The sequence below is a fragment of the Helicoverpa zea genome, chromosome 12 (assembly GCF_022581195.2).
Source record: "Helicoverpa zea isolate HzStark_Cry1AcR chromosome 12, ilHelZeax1.1, whole genome shotgun sequence".
Classification (NCBI taxonomy): domain Eukaryota; kingdom Metazoa; phylum Arthropoda; class Insecta; order Lepidoptera; family Noctuidae; genus Helicoverpa; species Helicoverpa zea.
This window is the reverse complement of record NC_061463.1, coordinates 5,753,122-5,774,441: the sequence shown is the minus strand read 5'-3', so window position 1 is coordinate 5,774,441 and position 21,320 is coordinate 5,753,122. Positions and strand designations below refer to the sequence as shown.

At 35.2% G+C, this 21,320-nt stretch overlaps 1 protein-coding gene and 1 pseudogene across 2 annotated transcripts; one reads left to right on the top strand and one right to left on the bottom strand.

Annotated features, from left to right (window-relative positions):
* Window positions 1-1,660: 1,660 nt before the first annotated feature.
* LOC124635395 lies at window positions 1,661-11,174 on the bottom strand. 2 transcript variants are annotated; one of them, XM_047171279.1, is made up of 5 exons: window positions 11,040-11,174; window positions 9,493-9,545; window positions 8,839-9,021; window positions 4,545-4,675; window positions 1,661-2,205 (listed from the first exon to the last, which is right to left on the bottom strand). In XM_047171279.1, the coding sequence occupies exons 1-5, from the start codon at window positions 11,062-11,064 to the stop codon at window positions 1,830-1,832; spliced, it is 768 nt and encodes a 255-aa protein (XP_047027235.1). In that variant the 5' UTR covers window positions 11,065-11,174; the 3' UTR covers window positions 1,661-1,829. The 2 variants fall into 2 exon arrangements, with proteins under 2 accessions (XP_047027235.1, XP_047027236.1); XM_047171280.1 differs by lacking the exon at window positions 9,493-9,545.
* Window positions 11,175-16,451: 5,277 nt separating this feature from the next.
* On the top strand, window positions 16,452-19,407 carry LOC124635183 (annotated as a pseudogene).
* The last annotated feature ends 1,913 nt before the right edge of the window (window positions 19,408-21,320 follow it).

The window sequence follows — 21,320 nt, the reverse complement described above, 5'->3', positions numbered from 1 at the left end:
TCACCATATTGAGCGCACTCAGTATAGTTTTCATTGCACTTGACTAACGGCCAGTTTCTTCATCAAATATAAAAGTCAAAGTAATGTCTAAAGTAAAAGTAACGGTCAAATTCGTTTTTTCAAAGCTAAAGTGACAGCAAAACTAATAGAAAAAGCGAATTTGACCGTTACTTTTACTTTAGACATTACTTTGATTTTTACTTTGGATTTTACTTTTGATGAAGAAATTGGCTGTAAGTGACAAAAAGTCACGGTGACGAAAAGTTGCAATCAGCGCCTAGCCTTAGATTAGTAGCAGTTGAGATAATTTGTAACATGAATAGTTTAAACCTCTGAATTAGTTCCATTCTAAGGCTCAGTTCAGACCTATTTATAAAATATTTTTCGTATTACCTCAAGTATTTTGCGACACCTTCATTTTCCCCATTCTTTTTTTTAAGGTCATGAAGAAATAAAAACTACTAAAGTTCTTAATAATGGCTGACTTAGGACCGGTAAAATTGTTTGACAAGACCCTGCGCTATGAAACTTAGACACCAAACTAACCTATTGAACAGAATAATAGCTTCCATATGATAAACTACTGGTGGGTCATATAACCAAATTCCTAGAGAATTTCTGAGATCTATATTTCCAGAAAGACTAGAAAAGATAGGACGGTTAGTAGATCTGACGAGCGAAGCCACTCACACACTCCCAACCGGTCTTTTTAGAAATAAAATACAAAACAATATATAAATAGATTCACAAATGTGTATACAAAAGAATAGGGTATCCACGCGACTTTTATCGATATCGATAAAAATCTCCATCACTTGTCAGCGCTGCATAGTAAATTGTCCCATGCAGTTTTCAAGTACTTTACTACAGATTCAGAATACATAATCTACTATTTCTACTATGGTCGGTTCTATTTTACATGTACTAGAACTACTACTTAGAAAGATATTAATAAAATATTAACTTTTGAAATAAAGCTAGTTTTACTAAAAATAATCATAACATCTGAGACCTTTTGATCTTAAGTTTTTGTACAAGTCGATAATTGCAAAGGACAAGGAATATACAATTTCAGATCATTCCTGTTATTATAATAGATTTTAAGAAGAAAAGTGTTTTAGAGGGATCACCATGCCCTCTTTAAATTTATCGATATATCGTTTTATTTAACCAATTGCGTTCAAGGACGTATTAGTATTATACTCGTAGAATGACCAATCATTATATTGAATGAACACCATATTTTAATTTCTAGTCTCATTTTTAAATTACTGCTACTTCTATTAAGCTGCTAATTGTGTTCATTTGGAGTTTTGAATGATAAAGAAAAACAATGTTGTTCTAGTTATATGTCTGTTACATTTTTCGTGACTCCTGAGTTATTTTGTTACATTTAAACAAATGTCTTTGCTAAACGAGCATGACTAACATACTTCATTTGACCATATCGTTACGAAGGCTTAGTAGCAGTTGAACTAAATTGCAACATGAATAATAGTTCAAATCTCTGAAATAGTCCCATTACATTGTAAAGCTCAGTCCAGATTTATTTAAAAATTCTTGGCGTTTTTCCTCAAGAAAATTTCGACACCTCCATTTTTACCCTACGGGTCTTAGACCAAGACATGTAGCTCGAAGGAATAAGAAATAAAAAACTGTGTCATATTAATATTACGTATAAACATATATTTATTAATATTGATTAATATGTACGTACATTATAGTACATCTATGCGATTAAATATTGCCTACGATTTTAAATGCATTTTCTACTTTTCTAATGATCACTAGTTTATGTTTGGCAACATTTGTTGCCACAGACTTTAGGTTTAAACCCTCAACGCAGCAGCTTCAGCAAACACCTCTTTGCCCAACCTTTCCGAATAGGACTTTCCATCATAGTAGAAGTCGTTGAAAGACACACGTATACCGACTTCAAAATTAAGGACTTTCCCAATCTTTTGAGTCGGTTCAGCTGTCCACAAGGCTTGACAGATCTTCGGTATCTTAGCCACTGGCTTTCTAGCAACCATATTCGAATAATTAGGTCCCAAATCTTGCACCGTCATTTGAGAAACGGGACCATTCTTCAACTGCTTCGCTAATTCAATAGAGATTCTGCATAGAACTGTGCCGAGTTTGTGGTGTCTGTGCTCGCGAAGTGTTGCTAGGAACATTATTTCGAGACTACAATCCACATTGTATCTGAAAAAGAAAATGGGACATTTTTGAAAGTATTCAAAAATAATAGCCAGTTTTGGACAGCAAAATTATTTGACGAGACCCTGCGCTATGAAACTAAGACACTAACCTAATCATCAATACGTAGAAAATCCCATATTTTTTTGAAGTAAATCCATATAAGTCCATCGTAATTCTTCTCGAGGTTATGTTTCAGCAACTTCCATATAAACTACTGGTAGGTCGTATTACATTACAAATGCCAAATTCCTGGAGAATTTCCGAGATAGTTCCAGAAAGACAATAGCAAGATCTTAATGGATCTCAACTGGCAATCAGCTAGGATGTTCTTTGTTAACGTTATATATACTGGCGCTTTATTAAGCAGCTGGCTATTCTAGAAAACAATTAATGTCGCCATTTGAACTTTAAAATAGAGGATGGTAGCTTCAAGGAGTTATTTTAGTGAGTTCGTTTTTGTCGTCTCGATCGTAATTAGGTATTATGATATTTTTTTTAGGAATACGAATGTATTTATGGAGATTTATGTATAATTTAAAAACTTATTTATTTCTATTACAAAAAAACTGCAAAATAAATATTATATTATGATTAATTGTAAGAGTCTTTTGTTTTATGCTGAGTTCACTTTTAAAACAATATTTAAATAATATTACATTATTTTAAAAAACCCTTATAAATATAATAAAAGTGCCCCTATATCGGGAACATGTAGCAGCATTTTATTGTTTAAATAATTTGTATTTTTTATTGCTTCCTAACATTCTAACTTCAGGGTTTTTAAAAGCAGATTTTTTTCAAGTAGTTCATAATCTTTTTCTACGTGATCAAGAGTAAAACATTTTGCACCTTTTAGTTCAGACTATAGAGTTCACTATCATATAACAGCCGTTCATTATGTATTAGTATGTCAATATTGTGCTTCCCTACCTCGTGATCATCGCCTTGCGTGATCTACGGCGTGGTAAGTACATACTTGTATACTATTAACTTGGCAATGACAATGACAGACATCACTTACTTGTTTGTATTGGAATTTAGTTTAGTAACTTGATATATTCTAAAGCTGATGACTTGGCTTTATACTAGCCCCCCCTAGTTACAGCCACATATTATTTTTGCAGATATGTAAATGAAAAGTAGCCTATGTCCTTTTTCAAATTTTAGACCATGTGTGTCCCTACTTTTGTCAATTATTTCAGCGGAGTAAATATTGCGATGTGAGCAACGTCAAAACTTGCGAACATAGGTCTAAAACTCGATCGGATCCTTAGATGTTTTCACTTAACACAAAATTCTGGGATTAAAAAGGTCCTAAGGACAACGACACGAAATCTGTGTACGGGTTTCAACACTAAAATATAAAACCCAATGGAGGCATATAACCACAATATGCATAAGACGTACCCATTATCTTGGCAGTTTCATTATGTCAAACGAGATTAGCAGATTTAATGAGATTCTTGCATTATGGGATCAGTTGTATGGAGATGAATTTGACGAGTATATGTACAGTTAACTGTTTGTTAGCTATAAAAAAATAAATAGATAAATAAGCTCATCGGCTGTGCATGAGGTCTAGGGTTCGTTTCCTGGATTGGGCCGAAATAGCTTTGTGGAAATTGTGGATTAAATAAACTTTCACAAAACGACCCGTAGTTTTGAAGTTGGTGATTGATATACTCATGCATCAGAAAGCACGTTTGTCGGTCCTGCGCCTGATCGGTCGGATTTAAAGAATGCACTTGAATCTGCGCAAATGCTTGTGCATTATAATATGTCCTATGCATATGACTGATTTCCTTATGAGAACATCCGTTGTAGCCGATATCGACCTTGGCCACCATTCTTACTCAAGTGGACTAGAAGATGCGTAGGTAATATTCATCATGCATATTGTAGAACCTGCCTGGTGCACACAATTGCACCCATTTTATTAGTTGATTCTAGTTAGTTTGAAAATTGCTCGAGCCATCAAGAGGTGCTACTATACAATTCTGCTTTTGATTTTGTGCATCCTATTTTAAAGTCAAAGTCAAATCAAAGTCAAACGCTTGGGATCTTTGGTAATTCTCATAATATTTTTTTGATAAGGGTTCATTGATGATGCTATTTCGGTCTTTCTTAAGAACCTGAAATTAATGAAAATCTTTGATTTAGATGATACTTTGGTACGTCCTATGCTAAAGTATAGTCCATATGCCCAAGTTTCCTGTGCCGTGGACATAGTCAAACAATCTGCGTAGCGCGGCCGCTTAAAATTGGTCTATTTGGAAATCATTGGTAGAGGCTATGTTCAGCAGTGGACGTCCCATGGCTGAAATGAAGACTGTTATCCTTACTTTTCAAAGAAATTACATCTGCCGTCTACTTCTGCCATCCACTCGATGAGCGCCCGTGAAGATGCTTGTGTGCAACGTTCTTCCGCGAAAACCTCGAAGAAAGGCTTCTCTGCAGAATCTGACGTTGCGACCTGAAACGTATAATGTTATTATTAATAATAGATATATTAAAGACAAGCTGTTCCCAAACACACATGTGTGATGTGTGACTGTTTACACACACACACACACACACACACACTCACCTACACAGGCACATAGGTACTAACATATGAGATACAATTAACTATTTTCTTTTCCCTTTACAGATACACAAGTAATGTAATGGGACTGAGCGGAGCCTTCAACTACAGGCATTTCTATGCCAAAAAAAACACGCTTTTTTTAGAAAACCGAACTAAAAAATAGAAAATAAATTTTAATGAATTTAAATTAAGAAAATAGTGTTAAAAATTTCAATGAATATAAATTAATAATAGAGTGAATACAAAAAAAAAAATATTTAAAAAAAGCGTGGGGTGCATGGTGTCAATAGTTATAAATATTTTATTGACAGATATGAGTAGAGTGATTTTCATTTCGATAATACCTTAAAAAGCACCCCACGCTTTTTTTAAATATTTTTTTTTGTATTCACTCTATTATTAATTTACTAGCTTCTGCCCGCGACTTCGTACGCGGATCCTGTCCCTTATGCCAGCGACTATGGGGTCAGCAAAATCAAAGATCTGAATAGTCGCAATAGACGTGACCATAGGGATAAAAGTAGTGATTCTAATTAGACCGCATTTAAGTTGTGTGTGGCAAAAATATTACACGTAGGTATTATTTCGTAAAAAAACATTAAATAGATGACAAAGTCGTGGTGACTTAGTGGAATTCGTGGTGGTTTAGTGGGTAGAGAACCAATCTCTCAAGTATGAGCGTGCGTCTTTGATTCCAGGTCTGGCAAGTGCCTGCCAATGCAACTTTTCTAAGTTCGTATGTACTTTCTACGTATATTTTGGATACCAATGACCGTTATTTGGAGGGGATGTTAAACTGTAGGTTCCGACTGTCATTGAACATTCTTGGCAGTCGTTATGGGTAGTCAGAAGCCAGTAAGTCTTATCAAGGGGTAACCGGGTTGTGGAGGTCAGATAGGCAGTCGCTCCTTGTAAAACACTGGTACTCAGTTGCATCGTGACTGGAAGTCGACCCTAACATAATTGGGACAAAGGCTCTTGAGATAATAACGACAATAATAATGAGATATATGCACCGCAAGACATCTGAGGCTGATGACGGGGAGTAGCGACCCCGCGGGGCTATATATACTGAGTTCTCCAGGGAGAGTATACTGTCCCCCATCTCCGGCCGGTCGGAGTGAACCATGACGGGGGTAGGTCTCACGCCTCTGGCTTGGCTTGGCCGTCCAGAGTGGAGTCGCTAGAGCAGGATTAGTGGCCCTGCTCGGAGGGTAGGTGCCTCATGGTAAGCACAGGGAGCGCGTAATCCGCGTTTAAAGTCCGCCGAGGTATCCTCACCCTTCAGCCGCTCATGTCCCTATTGCCCTCTTGTTGCTATTCAGTGACTGGTTACAGTAAGTGAGGTGGCGAGTCTCCACCTGCCGTTTTTACATGTACCTAATACATTGTCATCCACGAACATCCCATCAAAATAGCCCAAGTAGTTTTCCTCCATAGTTAGCAATAGTTTAGCACAGAACCGGGGATTGTCTTTTTTTTAACGACGTCCACCGGGGATTGTCCTTGGGTTCATTTCTATAGTGTATAAAGGGATAATCGTCGGTTTTGTGTCACCATTTCATTAAAGTTGTCTCAAAAGGGCTTCAGCGTGTTGGCTTCGACCCCACGTTTGCCTCCCAAAAATTTGGAACTCTGTAGTCCCGAGGTCTGGAAGAGATATACAAAATAATAATGAAGATAAAACGCAACAAAGTTAGAGAGTGGAGGCTCGTGACGCCACGTCTAGGTATGTAAAATTTGTACTAAGCAGTGACTTAACACGAAATTCAAGCGTTGTTGTATCTTCGTTATTATTTGTTTGTGAGAGAGAGAAAAGAAAAATGCGTGTCCATTATTTTAGGGTTATCTAAAAGACGGACTAATTACTTATTTTGATTCACTATACCTATTTCATAACATTCATTTCTATACATTTCAAGTGTAGTATTGCTCTTGAAGTTCCACATCAGGTGTTCCAGATCTTCGATGTTTACACGTCAATAGAGAGTGCTTATCAGATTGAACCACTTTTGCTAAAACGTCATATCTTTATAAGCTATAGTCTAGCTGGGCTCCTGGGTTTCCACATTAGGTGTTTTACATCTTCAATTTTTATAAGTCAACAGAGAGTGCTTATCAGATTGAACAACTTTTGCTAAAACGTCATACCTCTATATGCTATAGTCTAGCTGGGCCCCTGGAGTTCCACATCAGGTGTTTTAGATCTTCAATTTGTATAAGTCAATAGAAAGTGCTTATCAAATTGAACAACTTTTGCTAAAACGGCATACCTGTATATGGTACAGAGAAGCTGGGCTCTTGGGGTTCCACATCAGGTGTTCCAGATCTTAAAATTTATAATCTCAGCTGAAAATGCTCATCAAATGAAACAATTTTTGCCACGGCACCATATTTGTATCTCTTATAGTTTTATTGGTCTGTTGGAGTTCTGCATCAGGTCTTCAAGTTTCGAAGATAAATTATAGCCTATATGTTGACCAGGCCTAATACTGATACAACAAAGAAAAAATCATTGAAATCCGTTCAGTAGTTCGGAAGATTAGCGTGTACAAACAAACAGACATACAGACATACAGACATACAGACATACAGACAAACAGACAGAATTTTTTTTTTGGATTTGTGCTCCATTACTGTTTCTAAACCCCACCCATTATTATTTTTTTAATATATTCAATGTACAGACACAGTTTTTTTACAGATTTATTATATGTATAGATATTCATTGAAATTTTTAACACTATTTTCTTAATTTAAATTCATTAAAATTTATTTTCTATTTTTTAGTTCGGTTTTCTATAAAAAGCGTGTTTTTTAGTTTTTTTAAACTATTATTTATTTTCTAGTTTTTAGTTTGTTTTAAAACTATTATTTGTTTTGTAGAATTAAAATGCTCTTTAGTATAAAATTTGTCAATATTAGAGAAAACGGCTAAAGATAATTATTGGAAATAAAAATTAACATCGAGTCCTGCCTTATCGACTGTAGAGAAAAATTATAGAAAATTTTAATTAATTTTCTTACCTTATAGATAAAAATTATATAAATTAGCAAAATTCATATTTTGCAAATTGAAAAGCCTACAAGTCGGTGTCTAATGGATGTTATTAAGTTAATTTTGCCACCGACTTCTAGGCCGATGTACCTAAAATTAGTATTTTTTTGCTTTTTAGTGTTTTGGGAAGCCGGTTTAATTTTTTTGTAAAAAAGTTTTTTATTTAAAGCTTTTCAGTGATACGAATAGTTGTCACTATCCATACAAGTGGGAAGTTCTCATCAATACAAAGAATATAAGTCCAAACGAGGTATTTTACATATTCAGTTGTCAAGTTCCCTCGACTTTCTCTGGTCTCCATCATCAGGTCAGCTCCCAACCTTGACTGTTGCAAAGGTCTTGTCAATACAAATAATTTAAGCCCAAACACGAGGTAGTTTACATATTCAGTTGTCGAGTTCCCTCGACCCTCTCTGGTCTCCATCATCAGGTCAGCTCCAAATCTTCACAGTTGAATAGTGCTTTTAGGCGTACACCTGAGTGTCAAGTTTTTATCCTATGTATGCCTACAACTTTCGAAGGTTGCCCTCGATTTCTCAGGGTTTCCATCATCAGATCCTAATCTGATGACTATGGGACCAACTGGCAGCTATTCCGAGTCGAACAAAAAAAGAATCACGTAAATCGGTCTATAAACCTCGGAGTAATCGATGTGTATGTGTAACCTCCTCCTTTTTGGGAAGTCGGTTAAAAATGGAATAATTTTATCAAATTAGTGTATTGTCATCGGTCCTCAATAAATCTACAAAGTTTGAACGAAATCTGGCCGTTTAAAGTGGGTCAAAATTGCGCCCAAAGAAGTCGGTTACAAACCTACAAACATACAAACATACAGGTGAAGCTAATAAAAAGCGTGTAAAAAGGAGACTCCTCGACATTAAATTGTAAGCAAAAATTACTTAAAATAAACTTTTTTTCCCCACGGTTCCACAAACATAGCTTCAGCTGTTATGTCCCACAGTTTTATTCGTGTTCTTCCAGAAGTACCTACCTGTAATTTATTAAAAGCAGCCGAAGCGACTTCTCCAGTATCAGTAGCGACTGCTACCAATGAGGCACCGTCTAATGCTGCGTCTGCGCAAAGTTCCAACAGTTCTTCGGCTGCTACCGGGTTTTTGTTCACCTCAGTGCCGATGCAGACTGACTCATCTTGACAGAAGGCTTCTCTAATTACCTGGAATATTTTGAGATCACTACACAAAAATCTGGGACCACTATATACTTGGAGTAACTTGGATATCGTGTTAATTATTTAAATTATTATTTTTTTAGATAGTAAAAACTCATGCGCATAAGTGTAGGTATCGTAATTTTTCAACCACCTATTAATTCTTATACAATTGAATTAACGGTCATCGAACAGAATTTATTCTTATTTTCACAGGTTAACTGCGAAAATAAGAATAAATTAGGTACTTCATAATAAACAAATGCTGAGATTCTTAAAAATATCCCACTGTAATACTTCCTTTTATGAACCTATCTGATAAAGTCAGATTTATAAGCATTTCATAATTTAACATAAAATATAATTCTCTACAAAGTTTACAGGTGGAGAAATATTGCATTCAATGCCGAAATGGAGCATTTAAATTAAACTACGGAACAAGACTGAAGTCTTTTTGTATTTACTGAAAATACTCACTCTTAATGCACCAGGGAAAGTAGCAGCTGATAGAGATTCTATTCTGTATTTTCCTGAATGGAAAAATAAATGAAGACTGTTAAAATAGCAGCTTTTTATCTTGTAATGTCTCTGGAGTTTATTTCAGATATTTTTTAAATAGTAAATTAAAGAACTACGTAGGTAAGTACATACTATTTTATTTTTCTTACTAGGTATTGAGCATTGACTTGGAGACTTAAAGGTAAGATGGAGACGACCAAAGAAACAATTGATGGTAGATTTGAAAGACGATATGGATGAAAGGAATGCTACCAGTGAAATGACGTCAACTGACATATGGAAGAAAACATGCTGCGCTCACTTAAATAAAATTGGGATAAGGGCAGAAAAAAATATGTTTTTAATTCCTATCAAATATTATCTACATCTATTTACAGTAGCCGGGGTTTTATAATATCAGTGATTTCAAAACAGTTTCGTTTCAGAGGAAGGTATTGGATTTTTCGGTATGTAAAAGGAATTTTAAATTGAAAGCCGATAAGACTCGGTCTTGGCTTATCACATGAGACTATCTGGAAAGAAAGAGGTCGGTGGCTAGACGGTCTTTAAACAGATAATTTAGTCTACCTATGTAAACTTAAATCTATTCCATTCAATCCAGGTATATTCCTACAAGAACTATTATACTTTTTTATGTAACGACGTAAATAGATAGTTTGAAAAAAGTATTAAGGTGGTTTATTTTTTTCTAAAATTTGAATGAAAAATGTTCATAACCTGAAATATTATATGTGTACACTACACCATTGGAAAAAAATAGGTAAGGAATGTTTACCGTTTCAGATTTTTGCTACACAATTCATATAATTCATCAGTGTTAAATATACCAAATCAAAATTCGGAAAAAAATATAGTGACTCGCGTTACTAACACGATTTTACGTTATCATTGATAAATTAGACATTATCAACAGCTATAAAAGGTACACTAATCCCTTTACAGTAGTGCAATTTACTACAATTTAAAACTACAATCTGATCGTTGTATTTTTTTATAATCTTGTTTATTTTGACAGTTTACATTTATATTAGCCGGTATCAATGATAACCTGCTTTCTGTACTTATGTTTTTACTATAATAAAGTAATTATATGCCGTTATCAGCATGTAACTACTATTTGTAGGGCCATGTTATTTAGGATGGTATATTTGTCAATTATCATTCAATTAGTACTCTTTACATTACCCTAAAAAAAATGTATTTATCACTAAAGTGATGAGCACACGAATATAACTCTTATTTACTGATCAGCTTTTCACAGCTCAACTTGTGAAAACAGTAAAATATATTGAACTAGGCAGAACCTACTTACATAAAAATAAGCAGCAATAAATAAAACAACTGATTTATACACAGGTCTCATACCTACATAATTCTTACCAACCAAGTTGTTTTTATTCAGTACCAAAACCGGTCCCGTTATCGTACAAACCTACTGAAATCCCAATTTGATGATTATTTGAAAAACATATCTACTACATTAATAAATATAAGCGTGAACTAACCATCTTCTGTAGTAAACCACTCCATTTGAAATCAGAAAACTATATAATACACAACACAACAAAAACAATAGAATTTAAAAATTTAAATATGGAACGTGCGCTCGCGCCGTTCTCTGCAATCAACTGACAACAGCTGTCAACTATGTAATCCACTCGAATAGTGTCAATTGCGTTTGTGTGCTAAGGCCACTCGTCCCTGTCAGTGAACTTGTTTGTACTTCTAACCTTTACCTACTGTTAATACACCGTTTATTAGTATTGTTTTTTTTTTTATCTTAATAGTTATGTGATTGTTTTATCGCTGTACTTTTAACTTAAGGTTGTTTTTCTTACTTGTGTATGTCTATCTATGTTTGAAGAACCTTTGCAGCCACAAACAGAATCTAGTGCAGTAGTGATTAAATAGAAAATAATATTTTATAAAAAAAAACATGCGTCTTGTTAAAACACTACCTTCATCAGTATAATAGGAAAGTAGTTTAAACACGGTGTTTCTGTACCTAATTTACGTACCTTAGGTAATATTTAACAATATTTATTTAACACACTTCCTAAAATATGACGTCATTAAGTTCTCAAAAGAGATCTTAGAACTCCGAGAAAATTCTTAAACATAATTTTGATTTATTTTATGAATTTATCTTGAGCATGAATAAATTAAATTTTGTCTCGTTTAATCATAATCTGTGTTTTTGACAACTTATTTAGTAAACGGCCGATTAATTTTGTAGAACACAAAAGAAAATATTAAACAGAAAAAAATTAAAAAGAAACTCTTTCATAATAATGTGATCTCAATTCAAGACACCGCAGGCTCTTTTTAACCTAAACAAACAATCAACTTTCTGCTTGTCATAATTATTATTTTTAATATTGTCGTTGAATACCTATTGTTATTTTCTTCTCTGAAGCTTCAATAAATAAAGTAAATAAATCAATTACTTTAACGCAATTACCGTTTTGATTCTATCTGATGGGTCTTTTATTGCATTCCAAAAAAAATGAAAGCATTGAACATAGCCGCAATTTTCTTTGAATATCGGCGAATGATTTACAATGCAATAAAGTAACAGTTTTTTTCTTGTAACACATACAGAATAACTTAGTAAGACAGCAGCATTTTTCATTTAGACATGTTCATTCGGTACCCATCCTTTGGCTAGACACTTTCGACCTTCAAAGGGAAAAGTCTACCCCATTTTGTATTCAGAAAACCGTCACGTGTACGACCTAGCTGCTACACATTTTATCTTGGCGGCCAAGTTGAAATATTTCCCTGTAGCAGTCAGAGAGACCAAATTTCTCGTATTCCGTGAAATATTGAGTAGGACTGTTCTACTAAATCACACAGGACGAATAGCATGAATGTCTTTTTTAAGAATATAATTTATACTTCGGGTACATAATAACACACCATGAATTTAAAACGACAACTTCATCAACACCACCCATTTTATTATCTTACAGCACAGCACTAAACTCTTCTAATACAGAGAGAGAAATTGGAGTTAATCATCAAGTCTGCTTAATGCGGGTTGGTGATTAGGGACCTTTCCTCAAGATGTTTTCCTTCACATTTTTAAACAAAAAAAAACTAAGAATGTAGCTGCAACTGCTTTAGTTACGTACTTAATATATTTGCCCCTTCTAGACTTGAAACAAATCGCTTCTTTTTGTGGCTTTGGCTTTATGGACGGCAATCTAACGTATGCTGTATGATTTCCAAAGTAGCTGTGAAGGCTTTTGGATATAAAATTAATCCATCACTACCTTACACAGACCGACTATACATAGCTTAACTTTGATCGATTGGATTGCATGACCATTAGGAGCTGAGATGTGGTCCCATCTACTTCTTTAAGAATTTACGTGTTATAAACATGTATATAAAATATGTATTTATAAATATGTATATATGTAGCTATATGTAGTTTATCAGTTGTGTTAGCACCCATAACACAAGTTAATTAATAACTTACCATGGGGCTAACCGACCGTGTGTGAAAAAGGTGTCCCGACATTATTTATGAGCTAAAGTTTTCTTCCGAAATACTTACACCGCAATAATACTAAAAGCTGCAACACGAAGTTTCACTGATATGACAAGTCGGGTTGAGACGATATAGCCGATTCAGTTGAGAGCAATCAGCAGCCGAGCCACGCCGACGAAGTTCAATTTCTCAAGTTCTAACAGCTATTCTACCTCTAAAGTGTTCTCACATTTTAACTAGAAGGATTCCTTAGCCCTCTCACAATAGTTTTAAGAGCTTTTTACATTTCACACGGCGGGTTCCTTGATCTTGATACGATTGTACGTGCTAAGAACACTGAACAAGGCAATGTTGAAAAAAGTACAAAATTCGAAAAGTTTTGACAACGATAGCAAGTCTTGGGTTAACATGACTGGGTAACAATTTTATGGCATAGCTATTTGCCTTGTCAGCATATTTTTTGGGGGGCGTTTAAAATGTCGGCTGAAGTTATTTGAGATACGTAGTCCAGTCTAATCGGTATAATTATGTTGAAGATTATCATTATAGCTCTTCTTATTTTTTTTTTTGTATTTTGCACTACACAATAAACTTGTGTCAGTGAAAGTCTTGCTACCAAATAATAATAAAAATTAAAGCTGGAAATTGCCCAGACATGGCACCCAGGCATTAAAAGCAGCATACAAACAAAACACAACGCGTTCCTTTTTTAAAATTAACTGCCAAAATAAAAAAGGTCGTCAACGTACATACAACCTTCATGGCAGTAAAAACGTCTGCGAAATCATTGTGTTGCTCGTCATGAACTAAACTTAATGAAACACATCGCAGGGAGAGCCATCACGAATTCTAAACACGAACCAACCTTGTTAACTGTACGACTGTCAGCCCACTTCATTTCCCAAAGAAAATTGCGTAGATAATGTACGTTTTACGATAGATAAATATGTATAACAACTTTGTGGTGCTTTTCGTTTTTTTGTTAAAAAAGTTTTGTGGCAATATTCTTATTGTGTAAAATGTGACTAGTAATAAAATACAATGTTTTTAGCCTAACATTAATTACCACTTTTATACTATTGAAAACATAATTTGTTCTCAAGCCTATATAAGTAAGGTAAAAACTATTATATCAGATGTTCTGAATTCTCAACGTTTTGCCAAATGTTCCTGCTAAAAAGGAATTATCCCCCCAAACTTCCAAAGAGTTCAGCAATCCTTGAAACTAATTATTTCTGTCAACCAAACAGAATATTCTAGAAAGAAATCCTTCTGAAAAGTTTTCCCCTGAAAAGCTTCCATTCGGACGGGATTCGTTTCGCGAGACTAAAGGAATCGAATTGATCCGAGTAATTGATTTAGTTAGCTATGTCCTTCTCGATATTCTATCGTGACGGTCCTTGTTCGATGTTTGCTTTGGTCATCCAATTTGTTTTATACTTAGATAAATCAGTATTTTTTTCAACCTTATTTACCTCGACCACTTTAAATAATGATTGTATATAGTATCTTTATCTTGGATGGTCCAAAGATGGTGGCAGATTAAAACATTTCACAAGTTAAATCCACAGCCGTTATTGTGAATCCTGAAATTGAATTAAGATAAAACGACACCGCCAGTCCCGATCATATTTCATATTCTCGCCATAAAAGTATAAGACGCTATCAGCCTCCAAATTGATTTCTTACAAGACCAACTCATGTTAACCACGCGTGGCTCATACATTTTAATCGAGACGACAACGTGCCAAACTATCACAGAATATTAACACTTACTCACTATTCAATAACGCTCATTTTGCCATACCAACACAACATTAAGCGAAATAGTCCAAACACAGCTTTCAACGCAGTAAAATTTTATGCAAATACTGTGCAGAATATACGGTTGATATGCCCAATTACTCTCTTAGGCACTTTAAAGTACCGTGGAATCGTCGCTTTTAAGGTTATTTCGTAAATGGTGTTTTGTCAAAATAAGTAAAAAAGTAGCAGACGTGAGAACTCGCAGTGTTTAGAAGTGACTCGGGGCTAATTTCGCTGACTTCCTTTTGTATTCGTGTTTCCATTTTCTGCGTCGTGTACCTAACACTCGGCTCGTTTAAGCAGCGTCATTGCTTATTAACTTTGTCGAGTTTTATTATAAAAGCCTTCTATTTTTTTCGCTGTCTTAAAATATAAATGTATTTTTATAGCTTTTTCGGTGTTCACTTTTTTGGTGTAAGTAGGTATAGAACATGGTCTAACACTTATGTTTTTGACATAATAATATCTCATATACAGTTACGTGTATTCACTTAGCAAAATATTAGCGCCTGATAAAAATATATAGCAAATTGTATTTCAACCTCTTTTGTTATAGCCGGTGAACCATATAGACATCACTTTTTTCTCACTAATGTAACTTATCCCAACTCAGGTTAATTTTTTTTTTGTGCGTTCGTAAAACCGATAATCTTTCTATTTATGAAATAAAGTGTTTCTTCTTTGTAACAAAAATGCTATTGGATATATACAGGTTACAATAAATGTCAGTTATGACCAGTCAGGGATAACATCTTATCGCGAAAGAAGTAGGCTACCTGCCCACGTCCGATAAATCAGTGACCGATGTTTCGTAGGAGAACATTTTACATAACGGTAGCAATAACGCAACGGACACGACTTACAAAAAATCTGTTACGATTATCTGCTTGGTCTTCAGCAACCCGCTTCCTCTGCTTCCCGGCGTTTTTTTTGATCGTCCGTCCATCTAATGGGGGGTCTCTCCACGACTCCTGACCACGCTGCGTCTTCCAGGTCGTGGTCGCCACTCGAGAACTTTTCTGTCCTATCGGCCATTTGTTCCGCAAGCTATGTGCTCTGCCCATACCCACTTCAGCTTTGCAATTCTTCGGGCTATATCGGTGACTTAGGTTCTTCGACAAGTCTCCTGACTTCTGATTCGATCTCGTAGAGAAACTCCTAGCATGGCTCTCGCCATTGCTCTCTGAGTGACTCTGGTCTTATGAGACCCATAGTTAGCGACCATGTCTCTATGCCTTATGTCATGATTTTCACATAAATATACATTGATCATGAACCTTCGTACTTCGACACTGCGTTTGTATTAGATGATTGACATTATATATATATGTACTGGTCAACAACTTCGAACGTGCAGTCTCCCACTTTTACAGGAATAAGGCTATTTCGTAGTCCAAAAACGACAAGTATAGTGGCTGGTTATACTCTTCAGTCTTCTGTTTTATCGTAAATATTTGCAGCAGTACTGACGCGTCAGTACTGGACGTCATAATCGCTAAAGCTAGTTGCGCAGTTAAGTGTTACCGTCAACCATACAGTCCTTACTATCACTTTTAAAATCGACCACTGTTTTCGTGTCTGATGATGATAAATGTGAGATAATATCTTAATGATTCCTATATCTGCACAGAGATAATGAAATTTACACATAAAAATAATATTTAAAGGTAAATGCATGCTGAGTAGTTACAACAGAATATTCATTCTTTGTTAAGCAATGGAGTGGTTTACTACAGATGATGGTAAGTCTCTTTCATTAATTATAACATGACATACAAAATAGTTTTTAAGTAATACTTTATTTCACCGTTTCCGTTTCTTCTCCTAAAATTGTCTATAGGTACGAGAATCACTATCCACAACACTTTTGCCACAAGCTTAAACTACTTAACTATACCTAAATAAAATTATATCGTCTTTTTTGTATGTATATTTATGAATATAAAAAAAACAACTAAATATTTTATTGTTTCCTTTTTTTAGGAAAATATAGAATTGAATCTCTGTCAGCTGCGACTTTGCCTGGGGCTTTAAAAGTAAGTCAATTTCTGTAAAGATGTAATTATTTATATTTAAAAAAATATCTATTTTTTGGAAAATAAATTATTGTATTTTAACACCCTTTCGGCTTGGTACTTTTGTGAAATCTTATAAAAAGAAAAAGAAAAGAAATATAAATAAGAAAAAAAAAATATAATTAACTTAAGAAAAAATATATAATTAACGATATAATTTCTTCGGTATTTCAGATGAAGGATGAACATTTTTTCAAAGATGAACCCGTATGTATCGGAACTGAAATGAACATAAATCCTTTAGCAAGGGAAGATATGTTAGAACTGTGCGCAGACGCAGCATTGGACGGCATGTCGTTGGTAGCTATTTCTAATGACAGCGAGGAAGTCGTTTCGGCCCTTTTCAATAAGTTGCAGGTGAGTTTTATGATATCATCCTCCGAGCCTTTTTCCCAAACTATGTTGGGGTCGGCTTCCAGTCTAACCGGATGTAGCTGAGTACTAGTGCTTTACAAGGAGCGACTGCCCTGCCTGACCTCCTCAACCCAGTTACCCGGGCAACCCAATACCCCTTGGTTAGACTGGTGTCAGACTTACTGGCTTCTGACTACCCGTAACGACTGCCAAGGATGTTCTATGACAGCCGGGACCTACAGTTTAACGTGCCATCCGAAACACAGTCATTGGTGTCTAAGATATACTTAGAAAGTACATACAAACTTAGAAAAGTTGCATTGATACTTGCCTGACCTGGAATCGAACCCGCGCCCTCATTGCTGTTGGTTCTTTGCCCACTAGGCCACCACGACTTTTTGGTGAGTTTTATGATACTTATTTAGTAATTAAGTATAGTATATAAATCATTTACAGCATTGAATCATTTTAAATCATTAAATAGTGTTATTGATATCTCTGCAAAATAATTTAAAAGGTGCATTATGTATGACAGATAAGATAAAATGTCTGTAATTTGATACATTATAGTTCGGCCATTCAGAGAATGCGTTCCTGACACGTCGCGATTGAACTGACGACGTAACTTTGCAATGGCGTTGCAGTTACGATAAAAATATTTTTGCTGGTTGTTTACCGTTTTAACAATTGAGGAGCATTAAAACAACATTATTATATCAATAATCAATGAATGTTATTACGTCGTCAGTTCAATCGCGACGTGTCAGGAACGCATTCTCTGAATGGCCGAACTATAATATTACAAATAAATTGTCTATTGACAAAGAACTTGCTCAACCAAGGCAAGTATATTATAGGCTTAACTTATGATTCATGAAATTAAAGTAATAAATTAATGTGTTTATAACACACATTCAGAAAAAATAGAAACTATTTTTCTTAAATTTCAACAAAACAAAATACATTATTATTTAAAACCTAACCACAAGCGAAAATATTTCAAATTAGTTAGCAATGTTACATCCGTAAATTAATTTATTAAGTATATTGTTATTTACAAAAATCTTTTAGGAAGTACCCACAAATACATCGGAGAAGACATTTTTTGAAACATTTTCCGGAGAACGCTGCAGACATGGACCATCTCGTGCTGTCGTCAACGTGATGGTAGAATTAGATGCAAAGTGAAATTTTTATGAGAAGTATGTCTTTTATAATCTGATTTAAGCAGAAACATATAGTAATATTATTAATTAAATCAAAATTTTGTTTCTAATAGATACAACGTTGATTGCGGCTGCGAATTTATGTTTTTGGGAACCCACCGTGAACATAGAAGGAAAAACCTCGGAATGTTACTGTGTCGAACAGCAGTGGAACAAATAAGAAAATTAAAGTACGCTCCAGCCACTCCTTTGACTATCCAGGACTTAGGACCAAAGTACTCGTTTATGAAGCCAAGGAAACCAATTACGAAAGTACCTCAAATATGTCATGCATTGTGTACAGCGGTTGGGAGTCAAAAAATTTTCAAGTCTTTGGGGTTTGACGAAGTCGCCACGTTTCCATTGGCAGATTTCACCTTTAATGGAAAACCTTATTCGAAGAGAGGAGTAACAGGCTTCTGTATAGCCTATGCGATGAGAATCAATTATAGTAGGGAAGAAAGCGACTTCTGACCACAAAAGATCAAAAATGAATTTCCCAAAAACACTTCTTACAATAATAGCCCTATGACTGCAATCTCCTTCGTGGAGTAAACTGTAGCTAAAATTAGAGATAAGTCTCGGAATGATTTTTTATTTAAAAACCTCTTTGACACGTTAAACGTTTCCTAAGAAGTCTCATAAGATGTAATGCCGCGTTCTGAGATAATAATAATGGCGTCCGAGGCCGATTTCGGCTACGGTGTCTGTTCTAATTTCAGAAAAGCAGCCAGCTCCTCAGAATAAATTACCTATACCAAGTGCACAAGCATTGCGGAGAAACAGGTGCACTCCCTATTTCTTCACTCTCATAGTCCAATGACATGGCAAACTAACATGACCGGAGAGAGATCGAAGATGCAGAACTAATATTAACGTGTTCTCTGGTAATTTTTGTTGTTAAATAAATAAATAATAGCTGTGTCAAGTCTATAAATAATGATTTATCCTTTTCTGTACCAAGACAACACATTGACATCCCAACAGCAATAGCCAAAACGCATCGATCAAAAACTTTACGTACCATGACAGAACGACAGGGTGTTCATTCGTAATAATTCATAAATAATAATGGTCAACCGATTAGCGCTGCGGTAAGCCTTTTACGGCATGGGGCCTGCAATGCCATGGGACATTAATTCCTGGGCACCGTAGAGTGACGTATGTGTCTAGCCGCTTCGATCCTTCTGCGTAACACGATACGACTGTTCGTCGACACGTAGGCTTAATTTAGTTTTGTAATGATATCACGTGGGGAATAAAGGTAGTATTATGTCCTTTGCACTAGTGACTTCGTAAGTTATCCTTTGGTTGGAACGAAAAACCTACCACTTGTGGAGCATCGACAGAGAATCGTACCATAATATTATGTTGTAAGTCTATTCTATGTAAGTCTTTAACAAATTATAAGGTGGAACAACCTGTAAGTATAAACAAAAAATAGATAAAATATCCACTAAAGTGTAGCCAGAGTACTACCAACTAAGACCGTAACGATACTTAATTAATTTAGAATCAGGAAGATGAGGCTTGAACCATTCTCAGATTTAAATGAAACCGTATATTTTGTAAAACTAAACTGGAAATCTCCTCGGAATCATGAACAATCTTAATTACAAGCTCTAAATAGAATAGGGGAAACAATAATAACTGGATACTTAATTAAAACAACAATTAAAAAACAAAGTAAGATCGCGAACACGGGATGGGAATAAAAAATCGTCCTTCATTACTGTTACATACGTTTTCTTTTAGGAGTCACTCGAAGGCACTCTCAATTTTCTAGTCTAAAAAGCAACAAATGAGTCCTACAAAGTTACATCCTTGGTACTCTCTTCACCGAAATCCAACTTTATTTTATGAGCATCAAAAATGAATTTTGCTTGTAATTTTTGGTGGAGTTGTGCCGTTTAATCAGTGAACATAGTACTCGAGACAGTAGGCTCTCAGGCAGAGTTGCGGTCTAGGAATTAATGTGGCGTGTCTAAAACGTAGCACGCACCTCTACCGTGCATGTTTTTCCCTTTGTCTTATAGAAAACAATGTCTGTGGCTGTGAAGAGACGGGACTTGCTTTGTAGGCGACGAGGCAAATAGCTCATGATATGGTTTCAGAACTAAAAGGCTTCGGATTCTTGTTTTCGCCAGCTTTACGTTTTGTTTTTCAAGACGCTCTTGCAGCTTGCTTTGAAATTGCACTACTATACTTATAAACATCGATATCAACTTATCCTTAACCTAGAAATAGTAGCTTTCCAGTTCATTTTGAGCAGTACTGAGTCGGATTTGTGTTAGGGCTCAATTTTCAAAAGGGGTGTTGTACGTTGGTGAAATGTCTGTTTCGTTACATTAGTTTAGCCAAAACATTGTCAGTTCACTATATGATACCATGTAAAATTATAAAACAAAACAACCCACTTAAATTAATAGCCATCAAAAATTGCCAATGTTGATAGAAATAAGTCAGCGTAAAAATGCGATCTAAAATAAGAAATGCTTATACCCAGCAGTAATAAGCAGCATTAGGCAGGAGATGGATAGGAGTATTTAAAGAATTCACATTGACATAATGACACTCAACTATGTCATCGTAATATCATGAATAATGGGAGGCAGTGGCAAAAATTCGCCGAGAGCAGTCGACCGTGAAATCGCATTTACACTTCCACCATTAATCGAATGTCTCGAAGGGTTTCGGGGAATCCAAGGGCTTTATACCAATTGTTACCATTAGGCCTTTGATATTTCTCGTTACAATTATTTATTCGACAAATCAGTATATGGCTTTATTTGATTTCTTGAAATCATCGAGTACCTAGTTCAGTCACCTTTGGATGTAAAAATGTTGTAG